General features: G+C 40.6%; 1 protein-coding gene across 8 annotated transcripts in view; it reads left to right on the top strand.

Annotated features, from left to right (window-relative positions):
* Nucleotides 1-16,775, top strand: part of LOC134213035 (serine proteinase stubble) — a 205,805-nt gene extending 189,030 nt beyond the window's left edge. For all 8 annotated transcript variants that reach the window (XM_062691520.1, XM_062691519.1, XM_062691522.1 and 5 more), the window contains one exon: nucleotides 15,592-16,775. In XM_062691520.1, coding sequence (XP_062547504.1) covers nucleotides 15,592-15,704 — 113 coding nt within the window. In that variant the 3' untranslated portion in view covers nucleotides 15,705-16,775. The remainder of the gene's footprint in view (nucleotides 1-15,591) is intronic.
* Nucleotides 16,776-17,106: the final 331 nt, after the last annotated feature.

Genomic DNA, 17,106 nt, shown 5'->3' with positions numbered 1-17,106 from the left:
AAAAAATCGTTTATTCTGCCAGCACTGCCGAACTACAGTTAGTTAGTTATGGATCCTGTATACAGGTGTATACACCTCCGGTGGTGCAAAGGGCCGACTCGAAAGATCTCCATCCTGAGCGATGTCCAGCTATCGCTTTAACCTGTTGCCAGGTTAGATTTCGGTCGACTTCTTTTATTTCTTTATTGAGGCTTCGCCGCCATGAGTCTCTGGGTCTGCCTCTGTTGCGATGTCCCGCTGGGTTCCAGTCTAATGTTCCAATAATCTAATAAATAAATCTAATAATTTCTGTTGTTAGCGGCCTTTGGTGACTACAACGATGGAACTTGTTGTTTAAGATCCAGTTGTGAGGCCACCAGGGCCGAATTATATACCTCAGGTATCTGTTGATGAACACCTGCAGCCGTTGAGTGTTCTCCACTGATACACATCATGTTTCGCTAGCGTATAACAGCACAGATTTCACGTTAGAGTTGAAAATTCGTATTTTGGTGCGTTCACTTATCTCCCTGTTTTTCCAGATATTTCTTAAACTTGCAAAGGCAGCCCTTGCTTTCTTGATCCGTGCGCCTATTTGGAGCACCACTTGGTATCGTCGTCTGACGCCATTTGGCCACCAAGATATTGAAAGCTTTTAACATTATCCACTGATTGCTCGACTACTGTGAAGCTGGAAGGGTCGCTGTGTCTACATCCAACTATTTGGTTTTGTTGACGTTGATGACGTAGCGGTGTTGAACTTAATCTAAAATTTGAAAAACATCTAAATAAAGGACAGATCGCAGAGTGCCGCGCGCGAATAATGACGTTCAAGTTTTCGCTCCCGTGTTTTTTTCTCAGTTCGGGAACAATCGGCGGTTTTTCATAGTTTCGGCTGGTGCCTTGTTAATAGGACATTTGATTTGATTTTAAATACATTCATGTTTTAGTGACAAGTAGTGCAATAGAAGCTAAAAATAGTGAAATTTCATATCGCGGAATAGAAAAAGGGAGTATTTTTTCCATATTCTAGTAAATCCATGCATAAATGGCCAATGAATGCTATTGGGAGAAGGTGGAAGCGGTGGAGATGTTCGATATTTGGTGTATTTTGTTGCATTTTCAGGGTTCTCACAATGGAACATGTCTTATGCTCGATTTAATGTAGTATTTTAGTAGATTCGGTAGATTTTATTTAATAAAATAAAAACTGACTCACAATTTTAAGTCTCTTGTGACGTATTCCTGACATATCATTTAGCTAAATTTCTAAACTAAAACACCTAGCATAAGGGGAAAATCGTGAAAAATACGTCAAACAGAGCTGCTTAAAAATAATTTGATTTTTTTCATACTACCTTCTTCGTTTCGATGGCAATATTATTCAAGTGTGTGGTGACCCGGATGGTTTAGCTTACTGATCAGAAAATTATGGACAAGTAATCTTGGTAATTTCATACGCATCTTAAGAACAAACAGTAAATACAATAGATATAAGTACATTAGATTTTTTCAGGAGCAACATTGTGATCACCGGTCATAAGACGAGTTTGATGCTATTCCGCTTAGTTCCACCGCGTTGTAGTCTTTACAGATGCGTGTTCCGGATTTAGCTGTGGGGCTGACCTTGGTATCTCGTGCTCAAGCGCAAAACGCTGAGGACGACTTTTCCTGTGCGGTATTTGTATCTGTGGAAATTGCAGCGCGGTGGAGTTGAATGGAGTGGTACTGGATTCGTCTTGTGACAGGTGAAGCTATTCCACTAAAAGAGCTTATCTTATGTCGAATTCGTTTTTAAAAAGTTCCAACCTAAGTTGGAACCAGTTCCAACCTAAGTGCTGTCAATGTGTTTTTTTATTCGCTCAGGTCGGAACTAGGTTCGCACTAGTTCCAACCCCAAAGCTGTCGGGTTCGCACTGTGTTTTTTTTTTTTTTTGTCTTTGTTTCACGGTTTCGCACCGGGTTCACCAATACAACTGTACTTCAACTGTCAAAACCATATGAGTGGGTGGGACTGGGCGGCATAAACAAGCAGAAGGGTAAAACGAAACTGTCTATTATTCAAATAAAATGCGCGTTGAAATTTTGTTTTCAGGAATTTCGTTATATTTTTTGTAGTTTTAAATGAAAATTATCCGGTACTGTTGTCTAGATTCAGTTTCAAAAATAATTGTTAGGGAAGATATTCATACGTTCATTCAGGGTTTTCCTCACAGATTGTGTCCTAAATTAGGTCGGTGGATGGAATTAGTTTGGAAATTCCCCTTGAATCCCGTTTACAAAATCCGCTAAGAATTGTCAGACAAATGTATCTGAGGAATACCGAATAGAATTCTTTCTTAAATAATATGCAGAATTTCTTTTGAAATTATTCCAAAAACTCTTCGTGCGTTCCAGAATTTAATTCCAGTCATTATTTCTTGAATTCTTGTATGCATTCATTGGCGATATCTTTCAGGCATTCCTCCATATCTTTTTTCCAAGAAATCCCTTCGAGGTGAATTCCTTTGAAAATCTTCTAGGAATATCTTTGAATACTGTTCCAGGATTTTCTTTAAAAGTTGCTTCAGGAATTAATTTGGAGTTCTTTGAGGAATTCCTCCGGAAGTTCCTTGAGGAATTTCTCCGGAAGTTCCTTGAGGGATTCCTCCGGAAGATCCTTCAGGAACTCCTCTGGTAGTTTATTGACGAATTCTTCCGGAAAGTCTTTAAGGAATTCCCCCGGTAGTTCCTTGAGGAATTCCTCCGGGAGTTCCTTGAAGAATTCTTCCGGAAGTTCCTTGAGGAATTCCTCTGGACTGGAAGGAGCTCTTCAGGAAGTTTTTGGAGGAGTTCTGCCGGAAGTTTTTCCAAGAAATCTTAGTTTGATAGATATCTTAGTTTTACAGATTTTATATTTTCCGCTCTGGATATGCAACAGATCTGCGAACATGATCAAGAGCAATTTGGTTCTTAATCAAGACAATGTAATAATATTCAGGTTTTTATTTAAGGCTTTTATTTAATAGCAGTAAATTGCCTGTAGCCCATCAAGTATCAAGTTAGTAAAGTGCTTTCAGCCAACCAGATGTTGCAAGTTCATCTGTCTGTGTTGCAGCACAGGTGATGTTGGATTGTTTTTGTGCATAGGTGGGACTTGGGGATTACAAGAAGCGACTATTTGAACGTTGCGCATCCTATTGTCCTATTGTCCTATTGGCTAATGCAAAGGAAGTTGATTCTAGAGAATTTTGAATCCAACCTCACACTAGATGGATATCGCCTCGTCATGATTTCATTTTTTATCCGAAAAAAACACAATGATCATATCATTACAGACTTCATGATGTCTTGTAGCTTTCACATTCCTAGAAAATAAAATAATTATGAGAAAATCAAATGAGGAAACTAGGTACCATTTCTTTGAATATCAAATTACAAAACATTTGACATTCTCTGTTTATAGTTACCGAATGAGTGCCAATGTTTTCAATGAGTCAAGGCCTACATTGATTGAAAAGTGTAAATATTTTCTACCTCTTGAATGTCAAAACTCGGCACTCACTCGGTCGCCATTATCGAGCGCAAAATACTGGATACGGAATTCTTTGTATAAAAATGTGCACGGCATTATAGAATATAGATAATTAAATACATATATCCGCCGCCCAAAAGTAAATTCCATTATCTGCAAAAACAGTTCACACACTTGAACATTTTTATTTATCATGATCTGATTAGGCAAGGCCAATGCACTGCTAGTGCACTGGAAGTTCTGGATCATATGTTTCAAATCAAAACAAACACGATGCTACGCACACCAACATATCAAATGACAGATGGACCTGAAAATGTTTTGCCTTTCTCGTACAACAAAGTTGTACCGAAAGGCTATCATTTCACTTCGAAAACAAACTTTTTATAAGAGTTCCGGAGACCCATAGTGTTATATACCGATCGATTCAGCTCGACGAGCTGAACAAATGTCTGTCTGTCCGTGTGTGTGTATGTGTGTGTATGTGTGTGCACAAAATGCTATAAAAAACATTAGCCAATTTTTCACATAGTAACTCTTAACCGATTTTCTTGCAACAAATTGCAACCGATAGAGACTAAAACGCTGTTGATCACTATTGAATTTCATAATAATTGCGAATCGCAAAAAAAAGATAATATTAAAATAGTGATGAGACATAGTCACATAGAACAATAATGTGTTATAAAAATGCCTTGCATCTATGAACATTTTTGAAGTTTATCCGTGGCTTGCTCCCAACAACAGTTTTATCGTACTATGAAGATGCTCTTGTTGCACGCATTTAGGCGTAAGTATGCTCATCGTGCAGTTTCATAGTGCTATGAAATTGTTCGAAAGTAAAATTCGAAAATAGGAAATTCGAGAAACTTTTAACAGCGCCATCTGTTGTCTACTAGTGTAAATATTCTATCATAACATTGGACGGTGTAACTGTTTTGCCTTTCTTGTACATCATCAAGGTGTAAGCGTAAAGGCTACATTTATTACCTTTCTGCGCGAGAAAGGCACCATCACCGCTAGGTGTATTTATTTAGTTTTTTATTCAGGGTTCGGGTTGGCACTGACCCAGGTTTAAAAACGAATTCGACATTAGTCATTGCTACACATTTAGCGATTAGAAACTTTCTATTGCTTTTGTTTCGGTTTTGTTCAAGCGCACTTCTACTTTTATGTTAACGGCAATATATGTTGGTTTTGTACAATTAATTACTACTTAATGCATTAATGGAATCCATGAAGGGTATAAATGTTAAATAAAACTAAATTAAAACTCATAATCCACACACAACAACATATAAACATATAATATCAAAATATGTCTGGCTGTGCATTCTTGTTTTTAAAGTTGAAATTCAATAATGGTTGCTGATTGATATTGGCTTTTCGATAATTATAAATGTGGCTTTACAACCGTGTTTTACTCCTTATTTTCAATTTTATGCCCGCTCTTTTTCTACTTTTCTCGCGTAGAAGAAATTATATTGCGGGTGCTCGACTCGAAACTCAAATACACAATCGCTCTTTTTGAGCGATTGATTGTGTATCCTCGCGAAGGATGATAAATTAAACAAGGTAAGGAAATGCTAATATTCAAGATATCCGAACTAATTAGTAGAATAGAAGTTGCATAGGTCACATCACTTCCCATGGTGCATCCCGATCTATGTTTCTGATGAACCAACCCAACTAATTCCCTTCCCTTGGTAATTGTGGAGATGCAGAGGTATTCTCGGTCTCTAGTAGCAACAATTGCCACACACTCCTCTCCCTTCCTTTCCCAACTGACTATAAGGACTTGGCCGGCGCCGTTATTGATCAACATGTGCGAGCTGAAATGTGCACTTCGAGAATAGATGGTAAACCCCAACCTTTATTCACTTGGATCGAAGTGCAATTTGCACCAGCTCTGATCAATAACGGAGGAGCAATCATTGATATGTACAGTCAGTCTAAGCTAAGCTAAGCTAAGCTAATTTGAAAAACATCTAAATAAAGATTTAAAAAAAGTTTATGACTAAACCTGCCGAAGAGGAGCGCTCGGTAAGGTCGTTGAGCTTACTTTGCATATCAGAGCGCCGTTGAGTGAGAAGTGCAACGTCATCAGTCGTTTAGGTGCTCCATGGTTATAGGCTGCCATAGCAGTCCGCGGTTTGGTTCACGGTCAATCGCAGCTACCAGAATCTCGTCGATTACGATGAGGAACAGTTGTGCAGCACTCTTCACGAGAATGCCACCGGGATTGGGCTGCCATCTTAGGTATAGCTTCCGGAGACTAGCATTTCATACTTAGTCGCTGGATGCCAGAACAGACGCTGTTGGAGCCGCACCACCTTGGTGAACAGACGCTCGATCAGTCGGGTCAAATTGGGTTGTTTAGGGGTATATATTTTTTTTTCATATTCTGAATCTGCATAAAAAACTGAGCCTAGCCTCAATTTTTCAGAATTTTTCGAGCCCCGGAACAATTTTTAATTTGGATTTTAAATTTATATGGGACTAAACATTTGTTCTTATGCTGCATGGGCCAACTGTCATTCTACCGATTGAAATGGCTTATTGTTTGCTTTACAAAAATTAAAATAAAAGGTTTACAAGCAAAATAAAAATATGTTGGAGATCAGAAAAGCATGCTCTTTATGTTAAACTATAAAAAACCTCATATTTTTCTCTGCTCAACAACCCAATTTGTTTAAAGTGATTGTACGACAATTCCCCGAAAACCAAATCCCCGAATGCAATTTCCCCGAATGTAATTTTCCCGAATGTAACAATTCCCCGAATGCAATTTCCCCGAATGTAACAATTCCCCGAATGTAACATTTCCCCGAATGGAACAATTCCCCGAAAATATAGTACCTCTTGCAAACACATATTCGCAATCGACTATATGCGTCGATAAAAGCAGCGTTTGAAGATACGTTCAAGAGTGCCTTATTGGAGATTATCAGCTGGATATCCTTTGGTAGTTTCAGATGTTCTTTATACTCCAAGATGTGTTGTTGAATTTATAAAAATATCAGAGTACAATGTTTTCCAAAGTAATTTTTATTCTAAAATAGAAGAACAACAGCTGTATTGTATTAAAAAAAATTAACTCCTGTCCTGTATATACCTTCTAAAGAAATAGAAGGCAATGGTGGATGTGAATCCTTGTAAACAAAAACAATCTATTTGCCCGGAATGAGGCAATGGTGAATGTAATTCCTTCTTTAAAAATAATGCATTACTCGGAATAATGTAATTGTAAATGTGTCCCTTTTTTTGGGTGTTTCCACAGATAACGAATGTTATTATTTGTTCTTCAATAACATGTATCTGCCCAGAATATGATAATGGGGGATGTGGTCCATTCTTTAAAAGAAGGCATTTTCATGAAATAAGGAAATGGTATATGTGGTCCTTTCTTCGGAAATAGGCGTTAGCTCGAAAAAAAGCAAATATGTAATTGAGAATGAGAATAGGGATTAATGTGATCTTTTTTTTATGCAGACAAATTTGGCCAGAATGAAGGAAAAATATATAAGATCCCTCCTATAGCAATACGAATTGAATGTCCCTAGTAGCACAAGATTTACAACAGGTTTGTTGCTCGGGGTTATAATATTTCACCGAAAAACATTTTAACGAATTCATTTTCTCAATACAGCATTAGGCGGTATGTAACTTTCGCGGTATGACATTTGATGGATTACATCTTTTTTAGAACGCCGTTTTTCAGAATGTTCTGATTAATGATTAATTATTTTAGAGCGTCTTAGGGGAAATGCTACAAGGTTAAAATACTATTATTCTTCCATTTACTTCCACTATTAACTTTTTTATGTATCAACAAGCAGATACGTATTTCGTTTCCTACTTGGAAACTTCTTCAGTGTTTGTTATCGACTACATCGATAACAAACACTGAAGAAGTTTCCAAGTAGGAAACGAAATACGTATCTGCTTGTTGATACATAAAAAAGTTAATAGTGGAAGTAAATGGAAGAATAATAGTATTTTAACCTTTTAACCTTTTAACCAGAATGTTCTGTTCAGAAAATTGACATTTTCTTAGATAAGTGGTGAAGTATAGCAGCAGTTTTGAAACATATAATTGCTCCATATCAATCCTTTATTATACCTAGTAAGTGCGCTCCTTTAGCAAACGAATTACCTACTCTTCTTATATTATTGCGGACAGACATTCTCTTTCGAGACGTCTTATAACAGATATACGAGTTTATTTAAAAAAGGCATAATCTTCTCCATTTGCATTACATCGGGCAGACGCGATCATTTGAAGAAACAATGCAATTCTTTCACTTTATTCTAGAAGAAAAGACTTCATTTATAGAAGGGACTATTCTATCCTCTTCACCTTAAACCGGGCAAATGTGTTCATTTGAGGAAGGTATATCACTTCTTTTCCTCTAATACCGGGAGATGTATTCATCTGAAGAAGGCATTATCTCGTACCGTCGTCTTATACCGGACATACGCGTTCATTTTAAGAAGACATTCCCATTGCTTTGAACCGAGGATGCGTTCATCATACCAAGAAAACTTATTAATTTAAAGGAAGCATTATCTCCTCACTTTGCCTTATACCGACCCAATGCGTTCATTCAAAGAAGAATTGCAACTTGGGCTGTTTTTTAACTTAGTGTTCTATTATCATTTTCACAGTTATAGAAAGGTTTTTCTTGCCTGCCAGTTGCATGAATGTCTTGTGTAGCAAGTTCAATAAATACACTATGCACAAGAAGCCGAAAAAGCTTCCCATTCTGAAGCATCATAGGCCGAAGTGCAATCATACGCCTTTACTCGCATGGCTTACTAGATAACCATCGCTTTGTGCCGCACTCAAAAAGATGGGAGAAGCATTCGGGGAAATGTTACATTCGTGGAACTGTTACATTCGGGGATTTGTTACATTCGGGGAAATGTTACATTCGGGGAATTGATTTTCGGGAAATTGCATTCGGGAAAAATGCATTCGGGGAATTGGTTTTCGGGGAATTGTCGTACAATCGTTTAAAGTCCCACCCAACACCAGGACTAGGCTAGTGCGCTTTGAGCGGCACACGGTCGCTTTGATAGGGTCTGCTTGCGGACACATGCAGCTTTTTATAGAGGTTCCCACAGAAGATCCCACAGGACGAACCCTCTCATTCTAGCTGATGTCAGAAGGACAACAGTAACCAGCCTACACTACAAGCTAAGTACACAACCCTTAGCTGGCTGTATTGGAACTTGTGAAGATCAGAGCTATGTTAGGCGCGCCTTCTCGGATGTCAATTCACCATTTCATAGCTCAATTGGCAATTGTTAGGCAATTATTTTTAACTTTACACGCTCAATCGCCATTGGAAGTTAAAGGCACTTAGCACTGAGTTCACATAATGGCAGAGGATAGATATCACGGGACTGACACTTGTACACCCAACCAGAGATTGCAACATTTTATCGCAATCTCGCATTAGTTTCGCGTACAGAATGCCATAATTTGCGACATATGCACAGATTGCAGTAAACGGCACGCCCTTGCATTAGTTCCCTGGTCACGAGAAAATAAGAACTGGTTATGTGTTTGTATCTACATTGAATCAAATTTTAAGCTCCCATCAAGGAGTGAAATGCTGTATACTTCGACAACCTCAGCAGCCTTACAAAAAAATCGATCAAAGACGGGTGTTGAACCTGAACCCTGCACACACTTAGCGTATCTCGACTGACGCACTAACCATCTGGACTATGTACCAGTTGAAGGAATACGCGACCAAAGGCTATCATAATCCAAAGGCCATCATAATCCATTGCGAAATGCTAATTTTTATTTATATTCGAAATGCTAATTTTTATTTATGTTAGTGTATAAGGAGCAGGGTTCGGATTTCTCACTCACTCACGCGACAACAGATGGCTCCACCATCCATTTGATCCAGATAAATTACTATGCGATAAACTCCGGCACAAGCGATGGTGCGAAAAATTGTTATCCCTCTTCCCATGTTTCTCGAAAATCAAATGCTGCTTACTTTGCTTCTCCGAACTGATTGCATACGACGATGCGCTACGATAAGTAGTAGGTTCAAGACAGCAGTTTTTCAATTTGCTTTCAATCGGTTCGTAAGGTGGCGTGGTTAAAGTGGGCACTCTACACATTTTAAAATTGTTTTGAGTTCGAATCCTGTCGCGGATCTACATTTTTGTGAATATGCTTTCAAAATTTATCTGAAAAAGTGGCGAGGTGGAGAATTTGGAGGCCCAAAATTAAATTATCCGGCAAGCCGGCACTCGCGAGTTTATCCCCCGTCTTTCTATCCGGATAAAATATTGTATGAGAACACTTGCTCAAAGGAGAATATGGAAAAATTGCACTCCGCTGTTTGGATCAATCCTGGGTTTTTATTCATATGAGTGAGAATTCCGAAGCCTGATAAGGAGTAAGCAATACTTTGGGATCCAAACACATTATATCCTACTCATATTTTAGTTATCGTATGATTGTTGCTTGATTCATTCATTTATTTAGTCTACATCTAAACAGATAACACTGAATCAACAATTTGACGCCACAATACACGGTTCGAGGCCGCATCTCTCCAAACTCGAATACGCCCCATGCTCGCCAAGCCGTTCTGCACCTGGTCTGCCCATCTCGTTCGCTGCGGATCGGATGCGAACACCATCTTTGCAGGGTTGCTGTCCGGCATTCTTGCAAAATGCCCTGCCCATCGTACCCTTCCGGCTTTAGTTACATTCTGGATACTGGGTTCTCCGTAGAATTGGGCGAGCTCATGGTTCATTCTTCGCCGCCACACACCGTCTTCTTGCACACCGCCAAATATGGTCCTAAGCACCCGTCTCTCGAATACTCCGAGTGCTTGCAAGTCCTCCTCGAGCATTGTCCATGTTTCATGTCCGTAGAGGACAACCGGTCTTATTAGCGTCTTGTACATGACACATTTGGTGCGGTGGCGAATCTTTTTTGATCGCAGTTTCTTCTGGAGCCCGTAGTAGGCCCGACTTCCACAGATGATGCGCCTTCGTATTTCACGACTGACATTGTTATCAGCCGTTAGCAAGGATCCGAGGTAGACGAATTCCTCGACCACCTCGAAGGTATCCCCGTCTATCGTAACACTGCTTCCCAGGCGGGCCCTGTCGCACTCGGTTCCGCCCACAAGCATGTACTTTGTCTTTGACGCATTCACCACCAGTCCAACTTTTGCTGCTTCACGTTTCAGGCGGGTGTACAGTTCTGCCACCTTTGCAAATGTTCGGCCGACAATGTCCATGTCATCCGCGAAACAAATAAATTGCCTGGATCTGTTGAAAATCGTACCCCGGCTGTTACACCCGGATCTCCGCATGACACCTTCTAGCATAATATTGAACAACAGGCACGGAAGTTCATCACCTTGTCTTAGTCACCGGCGCGATTCGAACGAACTGGAGTGCTCGCCCGAAATCTTCACACAGTTTTGCACACCATCCACCGTTGCTTTGATCAGTCTGGTAAGCTTCCCAGGGAAGCTGTTCTCGTCCATAATTTTCCATAGCTCTACGTGGTCTATACTGTCGTATGCCGCCTTGAAATCAACGAACAGATGATGCGTTGGGACCTGGTATTCACGGCATTTTTGAAGGATTTGCCGTACAGTAAAGATCTGGTCCGTTGTCGAGCGGCCGTCAACGAAGCCGGCTTGATAACTTCCCACGAACTCATTCACTAATGGTGACAGACGACGGAAGATGATCTGGGATATCACTTTGTAGGCGGCATTAAGGATGGTGATCGCTCGAAAGTTCTCACACTCCAGCTTGTCGCCTTTCTTGTAGATGAGGCATATAACCCCTTCCTTCCACTCCTCCGGTAGCTGTTCAGTTTACCAGATTCTGACTATCAATTTGTGCAGGCAAGTGGCTAGCTTTTCCGGGCCCATCTTGATGAGCTCAGCTCTGATACCATCCTTACCAGCTGCTTTATTGATCTTTAGCTGTTGGATAGTGCTGCTTTCACCTTTAGATCACCACACGTTCGTCCGTCAAGATGCTCCCATCCTTATCCCTGCACATTTTGGCTCGCGACACGAAGCCTTTGCGGGCACAGCAGTTCCATCTCCTCGCACTCCGCTTCTTTCAGGCGGCGTTTCTTCTCCTGAAAAAGGCGGGTCTGCTGTCTCCGCTTCCGTCTATAACGTTCCACGTTCTGCCGGGTACCTACCGCCCGCGCTGCGCCCTTCTCCTCCAGAATCTGTCTGAACTCTTCGTCAAACCAATCGTTCCGTCGACTTCGTTCCACATACTCGACGTTGTTCTCCGCTGCGTCGTTAATGGCTGCTTTACCTGTATTCCAGCAGTCCTCAAGAGGGGTCCCGTCGAGCTCACCCTCTTCCGGCAACGCTGCCTCGAGATGCTGCGCGTATGCAGTGGCGACATCAGGTTGCTTCAGTCGCTCTAGGTCGTACCGCGGCGGTCGTCGGTACCGAACATTGTTGATGACGGATAGTTTTGGGCGCAGTTTCACCATCACCAGATAGTGGTCAGAGTCGATGTTAGCGCCACGATATATTCTGACGTCGATAATGTCGGAGAAGAACGATCAGAACGGGGTCGATTTGTGATTCTATCTGCAGTGATGATGTCCAGGTGGACCGATACGGGAGGCTGTGTTGGTGTAGTAGGTGTTGCGAATGGTCATATTCTTGGAGGCAGCGAAATCAATTAGTCGAAGGCCGTTTTCGTTCGTCAGCCAGTGAGCGCTGAACTTCCCAATAGTCGGTCTAAACTCCTCCTCTTGGCCAACCTATGATGATTTTGACGCCGTGGCTTGGGCAACTGTCGTACTCACGTTTCAGCTGCGCGTAGAATGCGTCCTTATCTGTGCTTCTGGAGTGTGGGCTATGGACGTTGATTATGATAAAGAACCGGCATTTGATCCTCAACCTGCACATTCTCTAATTGATCGGCCACCACCCGATCACGCGCCTTTGCATATCGCCCATCACTATGGAAGCTGTTCCCAGCTCGTGTGTGTTTCCGCATGTCCTTGAGCACATCGGCGAGTATGCGTGTGCTGCTGATGAAGTTGAGAGATTTGCAGTTCCACGAACCGAGTTTCCAATAGCTAGTCCCTTTTCGTCGCAGTGGTCTTCGCCGATGGTTCCGGTCCGTACTCTCTTGTTGATTGTTCGTTGCGTATGTTTTTTAAAGGCTGGCTTGCAGAGCCTGTCACCAAACCCCCTGATTTTCCGGAGCACCATTCCTCCTTATTCCCGGTGGACCATGGAGCGCAGTTTCACTTAGAGTCCCTCGCTGGCACTCGGACGATGATCAGCTGCCCCTAACATGGAGAACAGACGCTGTTGTGAGCCGATCCTGACCTGGAGAACAGACGCTCAGTAAGATTTGCACCTCTGGAGAGGAGCAAACCCCCCTTCCCCGTAAGCATACGAACATAGTACCCACCGGGATTGGTTACCCGATCTTCCCTACGGTTGCTCGTATCCCGACCAGCACCACGAGGAGGTAGGGATAGGAGTTGCTGGGTAAGAGGCTAAGGACCGCAAGATGGGGTCTATTTTATTCCTTCAGGTACGCGAAGTAACAATGGTATCTTTACCCAGCATTTGCCGTGCCATGTGGTTCCCATGATAGTTGTGGCAGAAATCGGAGAGATCGACACTTTGTCTATTTTGCTCTCCAAGGGTGTTATTGTCCGAATCAAATGCATTGCAATTCGCCGAAACTAAGGTAAAGCATGCTGATTGTCGCACGTAATCATGCTGGTTACTATCCATTCGGTAGAGTGAGAGGCTCTTTATCTTGACCTTCTACCGCATTCAGTTCTACTCCATAGTGATTCCCAGTACTCCTTTTTCCTTATTCCAACTATTTTCTGATATAGTACTGGATTGTCATAGCTCAATTACCATCAATGCTTGATTAGATATTTTTTCGATTAAAAACGTTTCTTCCATTTCGCGATCCAAAATTCCTCGTTTCTTCGTTTGCTTGTGACTAGTGTTGTAAAAGGTCATCTGCATGTCATTTGAAGACTTATTTGTTTTAAACTTATTTCAGAAACCTAAGTAAGTTCATAATTTATAATGCACTTGCGTGGTTCTATCGAAGGTACATTGCTTTAAATATAACGTCTGAGGCTTAAGAGTGTATTTTTGTTTTCAAAATGTCACATTTCATTTGACATAAAGTCATTTGAATGACATTTTCCTTCCACACTCCTTAGACTACATTTTAAGAGCAATATCCTGTTAGACGTTATAGCGCTATAGGTTCAGAACACCTCAGCGCCATAACTTCGTTACTCCTCGTAATTTTATATCGCGCCTCTGAAAAAAACATTTGAGGAAATAGTACCAAGAGGTCGTTCAAAAATGATGTCACAGGTTTTATGGGAGGGAGGTGGTCTAAGATTTTGTGACAGTACATGTACTAGGTATACAAAAAAGCGTGACAGAGGGTGGGGGGGGGAGGGTCTAGAAATCCCAAAAAGTAGTGGACGTCATATTTGAACCGCCCCCAATGACGTTTTACAACAGTGCTCGTTCCTTAGCACATTATTGTCGGCGTAGCACCAAATTAGAATTCGGAAGTGGGGACATCCGAAGTTTTATCTGTCAAACTAAAGAACGTGTTGATTAGTGCATCTTTATGTGAATCTAGCGAATCTAGTGAATCTAGAAATTGAAAATCTGGAGTATCGGGAATCAGAACATCGACTCAGGAGGCACTCGATACATTGAAAGCAACAGTATTGAATTCTGCATTAAAATGTGTTTCTACGTGATAAGGCTATTATTTTGTTTGTAGTGGCTTTGGTTTTGCAGTTGCGGATTTCATTTCGCCTCTGAAGGTCACCATTCTTGGGATTCTGGGATTTACTTCCGAGGTAATCGTATAGTTAGTTACAGGTGATCAAGCTGAAGCGGATCCAATTTTTTATTCCTTCATTTCTGTAAAATTTTAAATGATTTCAATTCTTCACTTAATAAAGCAAATCAAAGTGTTCCTCATAAAGTATACTGAAGAAAAAAATTATCGCGATGTGCTGTACCTATTGTACCATGGTGAGCCTGTGGATGACCAGAGCACTTTTATACAGAATTCTGGAGTAGGAGAGATACCATTCGAAGAAACGTAACGGAGTCTTCTAAAGTCGAGTGTGCTAATTGTCGTGGTTGGAAATTTTCCTGCTAGCCTAAGGTAATGTCATGTTCGATGATGACCAGCAGCAGTCCCTACTCCCGGAGGAGTAGACAGCAAACGAACTATCGACCTACGGAAATAGAGTAACTGTTTCCATTTCCACTTTATTGTCTTCGAAGTTCTACAACAAGACATTTCCAAATCTGTCACAATTTAAATTAAATGTGATAGTGTCCTTGAATTATTGATTCAGCTTATTTAGAGCGACATCCACAAAACTCATCGGTACATTTCAACACATGCACAAGATCCATGAAGTTTTCTGGTCAATCGACCGCGTTTTTTAATCTTCATTAAAGCGACTTTTAGCCCGAGGCTGGCTTCGTATGCCTTAGTCTCAGTTGCTATTGTAGCTTTGTTCAATAGCGTGTGGAGTTGTCTGTCTGGACCAATCTGATAGTGGATCTGATCTGGACCTAGTGAACAAATGGTGACAACCATATTTAAACATTTCAACAGTTTTTGGGTTATTGAAACAAGTTTTTCGTGTTTCATAAATAATGAATATGAAGTGTGTATTTATTATCTTTGGATTGATGGTTAATAATTAACCACAATTATTGTGGAAACCGCCTTATTCAGATGGACGCTATTAACGTTAAAATTTGCCAAAAACTAACGTAACGGTCTCGATGTGGAACAATTAAAATGGTATAATAGCGAAGGCGTAGTCCTACGTCATAAATTAGATGTAGGTTAGTAAATCTGAAACTCATTTGTTACTGGAACCTATCATTTTTACAATTTGTGAAATGAACCCCAGCGTTTGTATTGAAAACAAAGACGTATCCTACGTCAAAAAAGCTTATTTCAAAATGCATTTATTTGATGAAGAAAAAAAATTGCTTTGCAATGATGTAATTCGACTTTCTCAATTTTAGGTATCGTGTCAGCGGGATATTCCTGTGCCACTCGAGGTCAACCCGGTATCTATCATCGCGTCGCCAATACCGTGGACTGGATTTCGCACATCGTGCAGTTGACGCAGCAATAGCTAAGGAACGCCTAGTGGACAAAACTTGAAAGCAGACACAAAAGAGAAGATGACCAGAAAGGGAAGGAAGCACCAAGAGTCACACGAAGAGGAAAAATGCACCCCATTCACTGCAGAACACATTTCAGCGCGACGAGAAGCAGCCCAGTTGGTTGAGCTGTTGATCCTTGCTCTTCACTTTCCGGTGTTAGTTCTATTTATGAAGCTTGAAAAGATTTGAGAGAAACTTTAACAAAAACGAAACATATTTATGTATTTATTAATTTCCCGGTGAAAAACAAAGTGAAGGCTTTAGTGCACTGAAATGAAAGCTACACGTATTTATGCTGAAATCCTTCTCCGGCCTTCGGATCTGCCCTGCTGTAACGCGAGTTCTAATGCTTCTGTAACGATAGATATACTTTATAAGCGAGAAACGAAACCTGATTGTGATATATGTACTGATGTTGAGAGGATCCAGGGTGACATAGCCAATAAAGTAAAAAACAAATAGTGAAACTGAACAAAGCACCCACCAAGCGAGGAATCTGAGTATGAGTAAAGATGAAACAAACACTAATAACATGTTTCTGTGAAACTGTTCAATTAGTCTGAAGCCCTGTACGTAATTCAACAGAATACAGCCAACAAAACTAAACGTAGACGAACTCTATCACTTACTTACACATAATTTCCTGAGAGTATTAGCCGTGCAGGCCTTGCCTTCGGCCAGAAGAGCGAGGAGCCCACGAGTCAAACTGTGCCGAAAATGATCAAATTTATTCTTTATGTAAATATGAAGCTATCTGTACCCTACCTGTCTAATTATTTCTGACCATCTTCCCGGAAGGCTTCTATCAAGCCAACTTTATGTATGTAGGTATACCTGTTTAGTTGATTTTAAATAAAATGCGGTAAAAACAGTAGTAAATAGATTGCGACAGCCACGTGACTGAAACTTACAAAAAAAATCAACGCAAAAAAAATCGTATGGCTATCAACTAGCGTAGAGACAGGGAACGCCCTAAGATTGTTACCAGCATGAATATAGGTATTTTGTAATAAAGATGAAAACAAACGAAAACAACGAAACGAACCGTTTTAAAAAATCGTGTGATCCGAAAATTCCAATGAATAATTCAATAAAACAATGAGTTAAGAAATGAGTATTTTTACTGTTCTGCAGAATATTGACAAAAGCATTTTTGTGCCATCACAAAAAATCTGAAGAATTTAAAATTAGCTATCACTTTTTTGATTGTACGGTTGCTGTCTTCGTGTATATATTTAGCGAGCTTGCTGTTTTTTCGAATCCATTTTTGAAAATATTGCATTCAAAGAACTCCAACGAATTGGTGTCCAATGCATTATTGGCAAAATAAGCTGGTTTCAATTGTCTATTTTTAGAAAGTCACAACCCGTA

The sequence above is a fragment of the Armigeres subalbatus genome, chromosome 2, assembly GCF_024139115.2.
Source record: "Armigeres subalbatus isolate Guangzhou_Male chromosome 2, GZ_Asu_2, whole genome shotgun sequence".
Lineage (NCBI taxonomy): Eukaryota > Metazoa > Arthropoda > Insecta > Diptera > Culicidae > Armigeres > Armigeres subalbatus.
Note: the sequence above shows the minus strand (reverse complement) of the source record. Positions and strands in the feature narration are given on the sequence as shown.